The sequence below is a fragment of the Cydia pomonella genome, chromosome 2 (genome assembly GCF_033807575.1).
Source record: "Cydia pomonella isolate Wapato2018A chromosome 2, ilCydPomo1, whole genome shotgun sequence".
Lineage (NCBI taxonomy): Eukaryota > Metazoa > Arthropoda > Insecta > Lepidoptera > Tortricidae > Cydia > Cydia pomonella.
This window is the reverse complement of record NC_084704.1, coordinates 28,825,898-28,841,161: the sequence shown is the minus strand read 5'-3', so window position 1 is coordinate 28,841,161 and position 15,264 is coordinate 28,825,898. Positions and strand designations below refer to the sequence as shown.

At 42.0% G+C, this 15,264-nt stretch overlaps 1 protein-coding gene across 1 annotated transcript; it reads right to left on the bottom strand.

Annotated features, from left to right (window-relative positions):
* Window positions 1–8,249: 8,249 nt before the first annotated feature.
* LOC133534840 (uncharacterized) lies at window positions 8,250–14,659 on the bottom strand. The gene is made up of 2 exons (XM_061874129.1): window positions 14,347–14,659; window positions 8,250–10,319 (listed from the first exon to the last, which is right to left on the bottom strand). The coding sequence occupies exon 2, from the start codon at window positions 10,029–10,031 to the stop codon at window positions 8,394–8,396; it is 1,638 nt and encodes a 545-aa protein (XP_061730113.1). The 5' UTR covers window positions 10,032–10,319; window positions 14,347–14,659; the 3' UTR covers window positions 8,250–8,393.
* Between the last annotated feature and the right edge of the window lie 605 nt (window positions 14,660–15,264).

Below are 15,264 nucleotides of genomic sequence, written 5' to 3'. Positions count from 1 at the left end.
GTTCTAAAAAATACTTTTATTTTCTTCTTGCTAGCGAATTAGGAAGAAGATAATAAAAATATTTCTCATTGGCGTAGACACTAGTTTTTACGAAAGCGACTGCTATCTGACCTTCCAACCCATAGAGGAAAACCTAGAGGGTAAGGCCTTGTTGGGATTAGTCCGGTTTCCTCACGATGTTTTTCTTCACCGAAAAGCGACTGGTAAATATCAAATGATATTTCGTACATAAGTTCCGAAAAACTCATTGGTACGAGCCGGGGTTTGAACCCGCGAACTCGGGATTGAAAGTCGCACGCTCTTACCGCCAGGCCACCAGCGCATATTTTTAGAATTGGCTTAAAAATACTTTTCATTTTATATCACGCACGATACGTTAGGTTACTGAACAAAAAAATCCCATACACAAAAAAATGACGCCATAACTCCTTTCCATTGTTTATCTATTTTTTGTTCTTCGGGTCAAATTTATTCAAACGGCCTAAAGACCAATAAGAGTGCAGCGTTTTTATCGCACCGCTAGCGCTATACTAATATTATAAATGCGAACATAATTCTGTCTGTTATCCTCTTTACATTTAAACCGCTGAACCGATTTAGATGAAGTTTGTTATGGAGATGGTCCGGGAAAGGATATAGGGTAGTTTTATTAATCATTATCATCAATCCACGCAGACACAGTCGCGGGTAGAAACTTATAAATGTTGCTGTTGTTTTTAGCCATTTATTTATTTAAGTATTTAAACTTTATTGCATAAAACACAAAAAAATGTACAAATGGCGGACTTAATTTATAAAGAGAACTTTTTTGATGCATGTATTTATAATACATTATCTAAATTATATAATTGAAATATAGACCTTAATTTGACGTTTAACAATTAGAATCAAAGAGTAAAAGTAAGTATATAGGTAAAGAGAGCCCTCTTTAAGCATTTTATTGAAACTCATTTGAAAGCGCCATCTCTGATTTCTTCCCCAAGTTAAGTATGTATGTGTGCGTGCACAACTACGAGTACATATGCATCCGTACGTGTACTTTCGTCCTAGATCCTAATTTGGCTTTATTTTTTAATGTTGGCAACATTGTGTAAGACGCCATTTCATTGCGCCTCGACTGCCAGTGTTCCCGCGTCGCTCAGGGAGTCGGGCTTGTGCTATACGCAATCACAGAGAGCAAGGTAAATTTCGCGAATTCTTTCTTCTATCCGATCTTCGACCTGTAATTTATTTTGCGTATTGTGATGAAACTGTGTTTGTTTTTGTAATTGTGTTAACAGACCTACCACTGCTGTAGACCGCTATCCGATCTTGACCCTTCCAGGTAAAGATCGGAAGAAACAATCCGATCTTTACCTATTTCAAAAACAGCAGTGATTGTCAAACTTTAAATTTTCTTCAATTTACCTACTGACCTACTTAATTATCACATTTATTGTTTTCTTGATCACACTTTCGTACCATTATTTTTATCCAGTACCACTACCAGCGCGACGGTAAATCAAAAGGAAGTGATTTTGGCAGTCTATTTTGTATGTTTGTATATTGTATGTGTATGTACACCTACTTACTGACAATGTAATTTTTTTAATTTCCGCAACTCAAAGGTTGCCTGGAAGAGATCGCTTTTTAGCGATAAGAACGCATGTTGTTTACCTGATGTGCTTATGTTTCTGTTTCCTTTTATTGAGGTGTGCAATAAAGAGTATTTATATTGTATAGGGATGATGATACATGTTGAATTGTATTACAAAATTGAGTAAAATAGATAGCAAATGAGCAATTTTTCGCAATAAAGTACCTACACATACGGATGCATATGTAGATGTGCACGCATACATACATAGCTAGTTTAGGATACAAAATAGAGATAGGGCTTCGAAATTAGTTTCCTTAAAATTCTTCAAGAGGGCTCTCTTTTCCTATATATTTACTTTACTCTTTACATACGATCCTTACTTTTTATAAAAAAACGATACATAATTGCAACATTATACCAACAAAATCGCAATTTTACTTATTTTTCATACTTCAAGATGGGCTCTCAGTGAGCTCAACGAGGGGTGGGAGGGTTAGGGTCGGCAACGCGCATGTAACTCCTCTAGAGTTGCAGGCGTACATAGGCTACGGATACTGCTTACCATCAGGCGGGCCGTATGCTTGTTTGCCACCGACGTAGTATAAAAAAAAACCTTGACCTTTTTAAAGAACTACTTAATCTTTTTGATTTCTAAGATTGATTCTTATTTTTTTGGCGACCTTCATTAAAAAATGACTGGGCACGATTATTTTTTATTTTGATTTTTGTCCCTCCTACTTAAGTATTTAATATCCTCTAGTACATTCCTTTCAATAAACAATACATTTACACTTTCACTAAACCTGTGCAGTTCACGAGATCTTAAATTGTCAAAACTTCGAAACCTATCTATTATAAAGTAAGAAAAATACTTTATTACTTCGGGTAAACCTTACAATAAGAGGTTTCTTAGCACATTGTTTACTTATCAAATTGCCTTATGACATAGGTATCAAAGTTTGAGAGCCACAATTTTACCAATTTTTGTATCAGGCTTAAGATCGGATACAAAAATACGAAAAAGAAACTTTCGTTGACAACTTTTAAGTTTATAATTATTGGTGGCTGTAATGTAATTTATATACATTGGAGAAGGGTAGACACCGGACCTATTTCTTTGTGATACCTTATTCTCTTTCCATTAGAAGCAACTTTTTTTCACCATCCGATGTTCTCCCTTGATGGTAAAACACTCGTTACTCTAAAAAAAGTATGTATTATCTTTACACAGGTACAAAACTGAAACCGTTCTATATTGAAGATAACCAAAATTCAGGCCGAATCTACGGTTATTATTTAACGATTCGCTCCGTACTTCAAGAATCTGTCACGTGCTGAGATCTCGAAAAAACATTTTCTCACGAGTTCTCTCAATTGGTCCCAAAATTGTCCGGCATTATCCCAACATACTTTACCCAGATTGTCATTGCGATACGTTCTTCAATAAGGCGGCCCAAGTTGAGCCCCATCGTACTACAAGTTAAATACTTTAAATAGATTGTAGTTTAACCTTTCGAGACCCGGACAAATATAGCGACATTCCGTCATTGGTTTTTGAAGCTGGCTACCCAGGGAGCCCACGGGTCTCGAAAGGTTAACCATATATTTATACCTACTTACAAAAACGGATAGGTACAGTCAAGTGTAAAAATATGGGTGTACACATCTTGTGACGTCACGGCGACGTCACAACGCAACGGCGGGGCGCGACGCGCGGCGGGCAGAGAGCAGCGATCACACCCCTGCCGCGTGACACCGGCGCCGCGCACCTATATAAGCGGCGCGGACCATGAAGCGTTAGCCAGTCGATGTTTCGAGCCCGCGCTGGAAACAACGGCTGCTCAGCCCGGTGTGGCGGCGTGCGTTCTCGCGTTCGTCCCGGGCTTCCCGTAGGGCCGAGTCCTGAATAGGCCGCGCGTGTTCTCGCGTAGATAGCCGCAGGACTCTTCCTTCCTTTCCCCCGTAGTATAGCTTTCCATGGCCGCGCGTGTCCTCGCGTAGTTAGCCGGGAAGGTTATCCCCAGTGCCCCGATTCCGCTAAACCTGAATAGGCCGCGCGTGTTCCCGCGTAGATAGCCGCAGGTTTATCCCTGACCCCGTTCCCCGTGGGAACATTCCGATCTCCCGCCGTACCCAGGGCCAGCAGGCCGATCGCGTAACGCCGGTTCTATTTAATGATATCCGTGTATACATAGCTTGCTAGTTAAGTATAAGGTTCTTGATAACAATAAAGGGCGCGAAAGACGCCATTTAGCTAAGTGAAACCTGTGTTTGCTATCAGCTTATCCTCCATACCCTGAGTTAGCCTGGAAACCTTCACTAAGCCCCTCAGGCTGAAGGATATGTATGGTTCGCCCTCAGCGACAACCATCACATTTGGCGCCCAACGAAAAAACTCACAAAAGGAGTTTTTGGCTAGCTTACGAGGATAATTTTAAGACACAGGTTGATATACGACGCGTCCCACCCACCCGTGTAGGGCGTAAGTAATATTTTTTTTACAGAATAATCCCGCCACTTAGCCACCGTCTGCCGTCTGCCAGCTTAGCAACGGCAACCGAGAAAGCCAAACCCGTCCGTACCGAGCACTGGGGTAAGTCGAAGCCGCTATCCTAGACCGCCCCCGCTCCGCGAGAGCACTGGTCAGTAAGACCTAGTTATCCCGACGCGTCGACCGCACCAAACCGTAAAAACACCGCTCCAATGTCAACAGCCTGGATCTACCAGTTAAAGAAACCAGAGTTAGTCCATGAAGCCGCCGACAGAAATATACAAACCGAAGGGTTGACAGTAGAGCAGATAAGAAAGTTACTAGTAGAAGCCGTGAAGGAAGCCGACGAAAGTAAATCAGACGAATTTAAAACACCGGACAAAAAGCAAGCCGTGAAGATGGACCCACCTGACAAGAAGGACGGATCCAAGAACATAGGGAAAATAATAAGGGAGTGGAACCTCACATTTCAACCCGGGGACAACGATGCCGTCGAATTTACGGAAAGGTTAGAAGAACTAATATCGGCGAGCGATATAACGAAAGAAGATGTGCTAACCGCCCTACCCCGGATACTACAAGGGAAAGCCCTACTGTGGTATAGAAATAATGTCGATACATGGAACACATGGGAGGAGTTCATGGCATTGTTTAAACTTTACTATTTTCCTGTTAATTATGAAGAGAACCTGGTTACAAGAATCGTGGCCAGAAAACAAAGATACAAAGAGAACTTCACGGACTACCTCACAGATCTGCAAACGTTAATGAGAAGGTATGGAAACCTGTCAGAAAAGGAAAAGTTATACCGCATTCACGAGAACATGCAGAGAAACTATAAACTATATATCAAGAAACAAGACTTCCAGGACCTGTCCGGATTACTACAACTCGCTTCTGAGTACGAAAACATAACGACTGCAACATATGGTAGCCAATTTATGGAGGACAGAAAGTCGCACAATACCGACCAAGACATGACCTCGCAGGGTGAACAAGGACCATTTTGTCTAACAGAACAAGCAAGTTCCACAACGGGATCCATGAATCTTCGCCAGTCGCAGGCCGATGCAAAAGAATGCGGCCGCGAGACAAAGATAAACCCCAGATACGATGCAAAGACGTGCTGCTGGTCGTGCGGGAGGTCGGGACATACAACCAAAGAATGCCGGTCAAGAGGAAGTATGTTTTGTAGTGAATGTGGAAAATTGGGTGTATTGAGCAAGAATTGCTGTAAGAAGAAACAGTGGGGGAAAAACGAAGCCGTAGGAGCGGCAAGTGACCTAGAAGATAACCGAATTTACGAACAAGTCCAGATAATGGGTAAAGAATATCGCTGCCTAGTGGATACAGGCTCAACAAACACATACATCGATCAACAGACATACAGGGAGTGTATGAAAAACGGTGCGATGGAAAAGGAAGTACAAAGAGAAGTGACACTCGCAAACGGTGCAAGAGCACAGGTAAAGAAAAACGTGTTGGTGGACATCCAGATGAAAAACGCAAGAATCAAGCACTGCATTCGCGTCCTGCCATCAGCCTCGTGTATTATCGTAGGAATGGACGTTCTACGACGAACGGGCATGACAGTCACGTGGGCAGGTGATAACTCCGCCGGAGAAAACGGTGACGACGACGTACATAAAAGTACTCAAAGCGAACCCAGCGGGGAAAATGCCTCGAAACCGCAACACAACAAAAAAGACACCGAGGAACAAACCACCACAGCACCAGAAAATACCCGCACAGAAGTCATAGCAATTAAAGCAACCGAATTACAAAAAAAAGAATTAAATGCGTTACTCGAACGAGAATCAGAACAATGCGAGAAGTCACCAAAAGGAAGGTACCGAAGTGGAAAACAGAACCGTATCGCCGATGAGTTGTCCAGGAACCCTATATGCGCAGCAGAGGAAAATAACTGGTACAACAGGAAACGAATGCAAGTAGAGAAAGGCACGGACCGATCACAAGACTACTGCATGAAGGACGGCAAGTTGTACAAAAAGGTACACAACCAGGCATATCAACAAACAGATCCGAGTTCAGAATGGAAGATATGCGTACCAGAGCAAGATAGAATACAAGTCATAAAACAAAACCACGATGTACCGAGTACAGGCCATTTAGGGAGGGCCAAAACCATAAAAAGAATAGCACAAAGACACTATTGGCCAGGGATGCGAAAACAAATAGTGGACTTTGTGAAGAAATGCGACGTATGCCAGAAGCATAAAGCAGTGCAACAGAAAACCCATGGACTCAGGCACATAAAAAGCGAAGAAGCACCCGTCCATTCGGAACCCAGCGAGGGACCCGCCCCACCGGAACCCACCAGTACCCAAGAAAAGGAGGAGCTGGTCCAGGCGCTCGACTCCTTGAGGCACTGGGCAGAGCATGAGGCCGAGTACACAGCCTACATAAACGAGATGCTGGGCCACGGCCAGCACCAAACTCTGGCCGAACCAGAGGCGGCTGTGGTGGACACCCTGCAACGTGTCCACAGAAAGAGACGGAGGACCGGACGCCGCAGAAACGGCGCCTCGAGGCGAGGAGTCGCCAGACGGCCGAGTACGAAGCAGAGGCCGAAATAACGGCACAAAACCGAAGATGGTTTATTTTTCTTGTTTTAATATTTTTGTTTTTCTATATATTTTTTTTAATACTTTACATTAAGGTTACTCATATAGGTAGTAAATACCTACGACATCCCGTTTATTTTTATTACATACTGCCCGTAAAGAAAAAATAAGAATAGTTAGTAATCATAGATCAGTAACTAAACAAATTAGTATAGCATAACAAGGCTAGAGCGTAAGCCACAGCCTATAAGAATAGAATATAATTATACACATTACATTTATGGGGGGAAAGCCCAAAGTAAATGAATCAAAGTTATCTATGAGAAAAGTTAGAAGCTAAAAATTATAAAATATATACATGTTCATAAAGTATGTACAAGCTAAATAACACAGAGGGCGGGACATAACCCCCGCCACACATTCATTTTCTAATTACGGTGATTTTTACCTTAGGCAAAAATCTCCTCGACGGGGGAGGCACTGTGACGTCACGGCGACGTCACAACGCAACGGCGGGGCGCGACGCGCGGCGGGCAGAGAGCAGCGATCACACCCCTGCCGCGTGACACCGGCGCCGCGCACCTATATAAGCGGCGCGGACCATGAAGCGTTAGCCAGTCGATGTTTCGAGCCCGCGCTGGAAACAACGGCTGCTCAGCCCGGTGTGGCGGCGTGCGTTCTCGCGTTCGTCCCGGGCTTCCCGTAGGGCCGAGTCCTGAATAGGCCGCGCGTGTTCTCGCGTAGATAGCCGCAGGACTCTTCCTTCCTTTCCCCCGTAGTATAGCTTTCCATGGCCGCGCGTGTCCTCGCGTAGTTAGCCGGGAAGGTTATCCCCAGTGCCCCGATTCCGCTAAACCTGAATAGGCCGCGCGTGTTCCCGCGTAGATAGCCGCAGGTTTATCCCTGACCCCGTTCCCCGTGGGAACATTCCGATCTCCCGCCGTACCCAGGGCCAGCAGGCCGATCGCGTAACGCCGGTTCTATTTAATGATATCCGTGTATATATAGCTTGCTAGTTAAGTATAAGGTTCTTGATAACAATAAAGGGCGCGAAAGACGCCATTTAGCTAAGTGAAACCTGTGTTTGCTATCAGCTTATCCTCCATACCCTGAGTTAGCCTGGAAACCTTCACTAAGCCCCTCAGGCTGAAGGATATGTATGGTTCGCCCTCAGCGACAACCATCACAATCTTATTCCAGTGTAATAAGAGCGTAGTACCATATTTATGAGACGATTCTTTCGATACATATTTTTGCACTTGACTGTACGACGACGACCGAAGCAGGGACATCATTCTTTTTTGCAGTTTTTACCTATATGTTAATTAATAGATACAGTATAATATAAAAATGAAAAACAATATTATGTGATAACAACAAAAACAACTTGCGTCGGCAGTGCAGGATAAATTCCGTTCGGCTCGCGGGCGATGTCGACGGAACGGCGCGCAATGAGCGAGCACTCGAGTCTCGCGTCTGTGTGCGCGCACTCACACTTAGATAGCTCCCGCTCCCGCCCACCGCAGCGCGACAGAAACATGGCTTCAAAAATTCGAGATTTGAAAAGTTGCTCAGCTAAGGAATTGCTCTTAAAGGCTATTACTTTAGAGTGGCATAACTTGAATTTACGTATTCACATCAAACATCTTGCTCGTAAAACCATTTACTTTTCAAAATCAGAAACGATGCATGACAAGGTCATTGGATGGTAATGTTGGTATTTGACCATCTATCATTATTAACAATTTTTAGTCACGGCCACCAACGGCGAAAGAATTTCATTCCACACTTTGTCACGCAGATGCGGCAGCTGGTTCTTTTCCAGCTCGGTCAACCCATATCCATCTGGATTTTTGAGCACATTTTCAAATTTTACTATGCGGCAATCATAATTGTCGGCATCCAGGTGAGCGTTCACTATATAGATCGGTAAGGCTCTGACATTTGTCACAGCTGCTTTTGCGCCAAAGTAACTCACAATGTCAAATTTCACAAGATAAGCAAGTTTCGAATTTCTGCTGTTAGGATGGTAACTTACGAAATCGCCAAACGCATAAATGACCAACGCGGGAGGCATGTTAGGTCGCTCAATAATTTGAGCGGGTTGGCTGACATGTGGATGATTGCCGAGTATCGTGTCAACGCCGCGTTCAATGACTTTGTGTGCGGCTTTGACGATGTTGACATGCGGGTACATCTCGAATTCCCATCCCCAGTGACAATAAGCAACAATATGTTCTGCTCCTTTTGCCTTAGCTATAGCCACTTGTTTTTCAATCAGTGAATAGTCAGGACATATATCGTTAAAACGAACTTCATTGACCATGTATGGGGCATTATCAGGCACTTTATACCCGTTCAAATCGAAGGTGAATGCAAGCAATGCAACCCTTAGTCCGTTTTTCTCGATAACGACGACATCCTCCTGTTCCGCTTCACTGGCAGCGGTTCCAGAATAATAGGCTCCAGATTTTTTAAGGACACTCAATGTTTTGAGCACGCCATCCTCTCCTAAATCCATAGCGTGGTTGGTAGCGGTGCTGAAGAAATTGATCTTAGCATCGTTGCGAAATTTATGAAACATCGATGTATGGGTATTCATTATGAAAGGCTTCCCTTTGACCTCCATACGACCGAACGGTTTATCATCATCAATCGTTGATTCTAGATTGGCACTGACAATATCAGCACTACTGTAGAAATCGGTAATATCGTCGAATAGATGTGTAGTATTCTTTGGTGTAAGTACATCGACAGCCAGCAAATCTCCACCGCAGGACAAGGAAAGCGATCTTTTCCACATTTCCTGCGGAATAGGGGGAATAACGATTGATGTTGGCTCCTTCACCATGATATTTACATCTTGAGAGGCAAAAAAAGATTTTAATTCGGAACCTTTCTCGGGAACTTCAAGCTGGTTGAACCAGTAGCGGTAGACCCACTTTAATTGGTCGAATTTATTGCCTGCGATATCGTAAACGCCTGTTTCTGGCTGTGGATAATGAAATTCTTCATAAAAGATATAGCTCATCAGCAGCACAACAAACCGTTGTTTGGTTTTCAGGTCCGCGTGGATCAGCCTCTCAATGGCCGCAATTACTTTATATCCGTCCCAATTAGGTCCATCAAAGGTCTGGTTCTGTTCGGCGCTGAAGACAGACTCCAGCATTTTCAGGATTTCCTGCGGCCTAACCTCACAGAACCAGCCAAAAATATCCCTTATATCACTGATCTCCTCTACAGATAAGCAATCCGGAAGGGGAAGTTTCCCGGCCGCTACCTGCTGAAGATTTTTTGTCACCTCATGAAACTTAATGTCTACTAAGATTTTTTTAATATTGTTGATGTCAAGAAATTCATTTGTTATAAATTCCATATTTGAATTCTCCTTTTTATTCTGTCCAGATCTACTTGGTGCCGAAGCCAGGCGTAGCGCGCTTTCGTCTGCTGCAACAGAGTGGTGATACTGTGTCTGACCCAGAGTGCAAAGCAGACTTGTCTTTCACTGGAACGTAGCGGACCTACAGAATCCACTCGTGCAAACGTGCCAGCTTCAGCTCTTATGGATAAATCACGGTTCTTCTTCCTCTTCTTTTATTTCAATGGCGGTCTGACCAAACAAGTTGGCACAAATTTGTCAATGTCATGTATTTGATGTCTGCACCTGAGAACAAAAAAGGACAATACAAACATATACCACGTTTTGTTGTAACTAGGTTCGATAAAACAAAGGTGAGTGATTAGTCCAGATGCACAAAAATTATATAATCTTTTTTTGACCGAAGCGTAGCGAAGGTCTACGTTTTGACTCGGGCAATCTGCTTTCGGTTGTACGGATGTTCTCCTCTACAGGTCGCAATTCTCAACCGATTCGCGTGAAATTTTGTGACCATATTCTATGATTAAATATACCTAATTAATTGTCGATCCAGTTTTTCAAAATGGCGGATTCATGGTACGTCGTTCCTTATATTATATCTAAAACAGTTAATAAATAGAACAGTAGAATAAGGAGTACCGCAGGGTAGCATATTGGTGCCCTTATTTTTATTATTATTTATCAACGACTTGCCTAAAGTAAGTAACAATCGTACTGTTCTCTCTGCTGATGATACAACTATCTTAGTTACAGGAAATGACAGCGATATCTATCAAGACAGACAAAACTTGGCATTAAACAATGTTATGAAATGGTTTACTATGAATCAACTAATTGTTAACTTAAGTAAAACGAAATTTATGCAGTTCTACCTGCCAGAGTCAAATCCAAAAGAGATTGTACTAACATATGAGGATCTTCCATTACAAGAACTAACAGAAATCAAATTTCTTGGACTGATGTTAGACTGTCATGGTAGCTGGAAATCACATACAAATAATCTTTCTAAAAACCTACGTAAATATGTTTATGCTCTTAGGAAAATCTCTACTATGTCTTCCCAAAATACTGCACTCTGTGCGTATCATGGCCAAGTATCGTCTATCTTGAGATATGGTTTACTGCACTGGAGAAATTCATGTAATAAAAATGATGTGTTTATTCTAAAAAAGAAATGTGTTCGATTTATTGCAAGAGCGAGACATACTGATAGTTGCAAGCCGTTTATTCAATAAATTTGGTATCCCAACACTGCCCTCTATGTTTATATTGGAAGCGTGCATATTTGTAAAAAGCCCCCTCCAGACTATGCGCGTGAATCGCGGCGTGACTTCGCGGAGCGAACATACCGCGACGTTGACGTAGACTCCACACTCGCACAACTTCACGGCGATTTCGCAGTTTGGTTCGCGGCAAGATGGCGCCGAAGCGTCAGCTGATCGGATTTAGTATGCGGCAAGGCACTGATTCTACTAGGCACTGACTAATCTGGGAACTGTCAAATTGATTTTTGGTTGATCAAGTTCACACCCAATATAACCAAGTAGATGCCATAGAACGTTATGACAGTTCGGAGAAGCTCGCGCTTCGCGTCTCCTTTGACGCGGGCCAAATACCGACAAAAACGGGGAATAAGGCGCGAAGTCGTGAACAATCTGCGTAATCGACGCGAGGGCCCTCCACACTCGCGTTCGCGGCTTCGCGCCTCAATTTGCGCACGAGTGTGGAGGGCCCTAAAGAAAATTTAAATCTCTTTCGAAAAATAGAAAAAAAAACTTGCCAAAATTAGTATGAGATAGTAGATACTCCCAAAAATTCCTGTAAAAACCGCCTATTATAATAAAAGCTTATATGTAATGGCTGCTAAATTATTTAATAAATCGCCTGACTCAATTCAAGATCAGGATGTACAACCCCATTCCCCCCCCAGTCAAAAAGTGCCAAAGAAACTTGCGGCATTACTGCGCTAGATGGCAAGCGATATTTGTTGGACTAAGTAGGAGTAAGTGTCTTGTGTTTGATATTATTGCACTTGAATTTTTTCACATTTCAAATTTTTTAACGATGTGCAGACATTTCGTGAAACGGAAAACAACTCTAGCACGGGCACGACGTCGGATCCGGTGCAACGTGTGGATTTATTTAGCCCTACGAGTATTATTATGTTAGTGTCAAATCTCTTCCCGATTGAGCTGAAAATTTGCATAGGTACATATGTAATACAATATTATGGTACCATCGAAGTGACTTGATAATGGATACAGGAGGTGGCCGTGATGAAACAACGCAACCTAATTGTGTTTGGGGTTTTTAGAATTGTCTCGATGAGTATTAGTTGCTCGTGGTAAGAAAAGTACAGTCAGCGATAAAAGCTTGTACCACTTGTAACATTTTTTTTTTTTGCGAAAAAAATTTTTTTTTCATCACACTTGCTTGTAAACTGTGTTCTAGTATGCCAGCATACTGAGATGTAATGATCTATAATTATTATGGCCACTGGCATAATAGTTTTCTTAAATTTCATTATGCCCATGGGCATAATGTGTTACTTTATAAAATACTAACGTTTATAAATTAATATTTGTGTGTATATTTACAAATATTTAATTTGATTAATTTAATAGCCGTAAATATATATTTTTAAGCACACAATTTTCAATCGTGGCTGAATGCCATATGGGTGTGCCTTCGATACCTAACCTGACAAAAAATTACAATATGTAGGACTAATGTTTGAAATGTCACCGTATTTAAGAATTATTTCGCTTAGTTTTTCTTCACATATTTGGTGAAAAACATTGTGTGTAACTCCGAGGATAAGAATAAGGTGACTGCGGGCAAGACCGGCAATTTTTTTTACTTTAGAGTGATCTAACTCCTTTAATTACCTACGTTACCGCTTATAATCGCATATGATGAAGAATTCAATAAATAATAGTTTAGCTATAGTGACACATCATTTTAATAACAAATTAAGCAAAAACAATAGTAATTTTAAAAATTCGACAACTAGACGGTCTTCCCGTGCAGTTTAAGGTAAGTCCGTCTAGTAATGATATCAGCCAATCTATGGGAGCCTATATGGTTCATAGTCGACTTCTTAAAAAGAATGAATCAAGACAATGAAAAGTGTACTTTAAACTTGTTGATATAGGGTTTAGATTCGAAATAAACACCATTTTTCTAATACTAAGGCTTATATAACGTAAATGGGGTGGTAAAACTTTATTGGCCGATAATAAAATTACACATACTTATTTATTGTGTTTCCGAAATAAAAGATCAATATTAATTTTAAGACGTATTTTAATTTACTGATATCAAAATTTAGTAAGGTAACATCATGCGCAAGTTCGTGAGGATTTATCGATCGATACCTTATGAAATTGTATTAATATTTAAGTGGTAAAATCTGATTTAAGGAAAGTCTTTGTGCGGACGAAATAGACGGACTTTCCAACTTAATCAAATTTTAATGTGATAAATGGTGGAACGTATAATTACGAACCTAAGCCAACTTTGTCGCTTGACGCTTTCAAATTCGTCGTCGTTGTAGGCGGTCTTGCCCACAGTCACCTTATTATAACGCCCCCTCAAACTGTTGCCTAAATAGCATGTTTGGTAAGTTTTTTTTTTCAATAAAATATAATGGATATTGCCTTAATATAAAATACAACGTCCCAGAAAACAGTTTGCACAGTTTGACTGTGGGATCCGTGGGTCTATACTAGATTAGGTACATGATAATTATTAAGTCTGAAATTTAATTAATTGTTGAGGCAAAGATTGGATAGTTTCTATAGGCGTTAAGGATAAATGATCTTTTTCCTTAATAGCAAACCACCTATTTGTTGAGTTGGGAAATTATTAATTGGCATCTATGTTTTTGGCACTGTTTTTGGTATAACATGAAAATCTAGCAAAAAACTTCCGGTAATCCATTCGTAACCTGCCGGGGAATCCACCCGCTGCTTCAAGGTCCAGTTTAATCGAGTCTGGTGTGGTTTGAAACTGGGAGAGATAAAACTGCGATTCCAGAACGGCAGAGGGGACAGAATTTATTTCATAAGTGCCTTCATTCGGGATGATCAACTGCATGGCACTGCGAACCTCATCATCTGATTAGGAGTCAGCGCGGTCTCTTTTAAGGGGAGTCGGATACTACATCCATCAGAACGGCGGATTCGAAACAAGTAAGCGCTCTTCCGGGGGTCTCCCGGGTTCAAACGGGTTTGACGACATCATGCCGTCTTGGACAAGGTGGCAAGTACTTCACTTAGAAGTAATACCTTTCCCATGTATTTCTACTTACCAGGTTAGATAACGCTACCACACAGATTTACAACAAACATAACACTATAAAAAAAAAGAAAAACACAGAAATCTCCCGTTTTCCGGGCCGTGATGTATAGAGTAACTTATATGTGATTTTTTTTATTGCATGATGGATACATGTCCTTCAGACGAAATGGCGTGATGCCTGTGACCCGTGATTCACGGCGTATTTTTAGTATAAAAGTGCCAATTACATCCACACTTTATCAGGCCTGGTATTAGACCCGATTTCGGGCCAGAGAAAGAATATTTTTCCGTTTCACCAAATATCAGCACATCGTTTAAAATATTTGAAATGTAAAAAGATGGTTCATATGCAAAAATATCAAATATTAAACATTTTTGGCAACTAGAGATAAAGTATTTTTTACATTTAAAATATTGTTAACGATGTGTTGATATTCCGTGAAATGGAAAACGATTATCAGGCCCGAAATAAGTCCCGATTTCGGGCCGTTATCGGGAAGTGTGCATGTAATTGGCGCTGAAAGGTACTGTTACCGCGGATTTACAGTCGCAGCTCGTGGCTCGGCTCGCAGCTCGTCTCGTCCACAACTCGTGAGTTCCTCGCGCTAGTGTACACACTCTCACCTCCTGGTTCGGCTCGACGCTCGTCTCGTGTCTCGGTCACAGCCCCGAAGCTCGTCAAGCTATTCAATTTTAAACACAAGCAGTACAGTATAAAGGGCCCTCCACACTCGTCACTCGTGCGCGAATCGAGGCGCGAAGCCTTGAACGCGAGTGTGGATGGCCCTCGCGTTGATTTCGCAGATTGTTCACGCCTTATTCCCCATTTTTTGTCGTTATTTGGCCCGCGTCAAAGGAGACGCGAAGCGCGAACTTGCAAGACTCCACATTCGCAATCGCTTCGCGCCGCGATTCGCTCACGAGTCGG

What these genes read in the sequence shown, in the direction of transcription:
- LOC133534840 (XM_061874129.1), bottom strand. Translation starts at nt 10,031, where the DNA reads ATGGAATTTATAACAAATGAATTTCTTGACATCAACAATATTAAAAAA.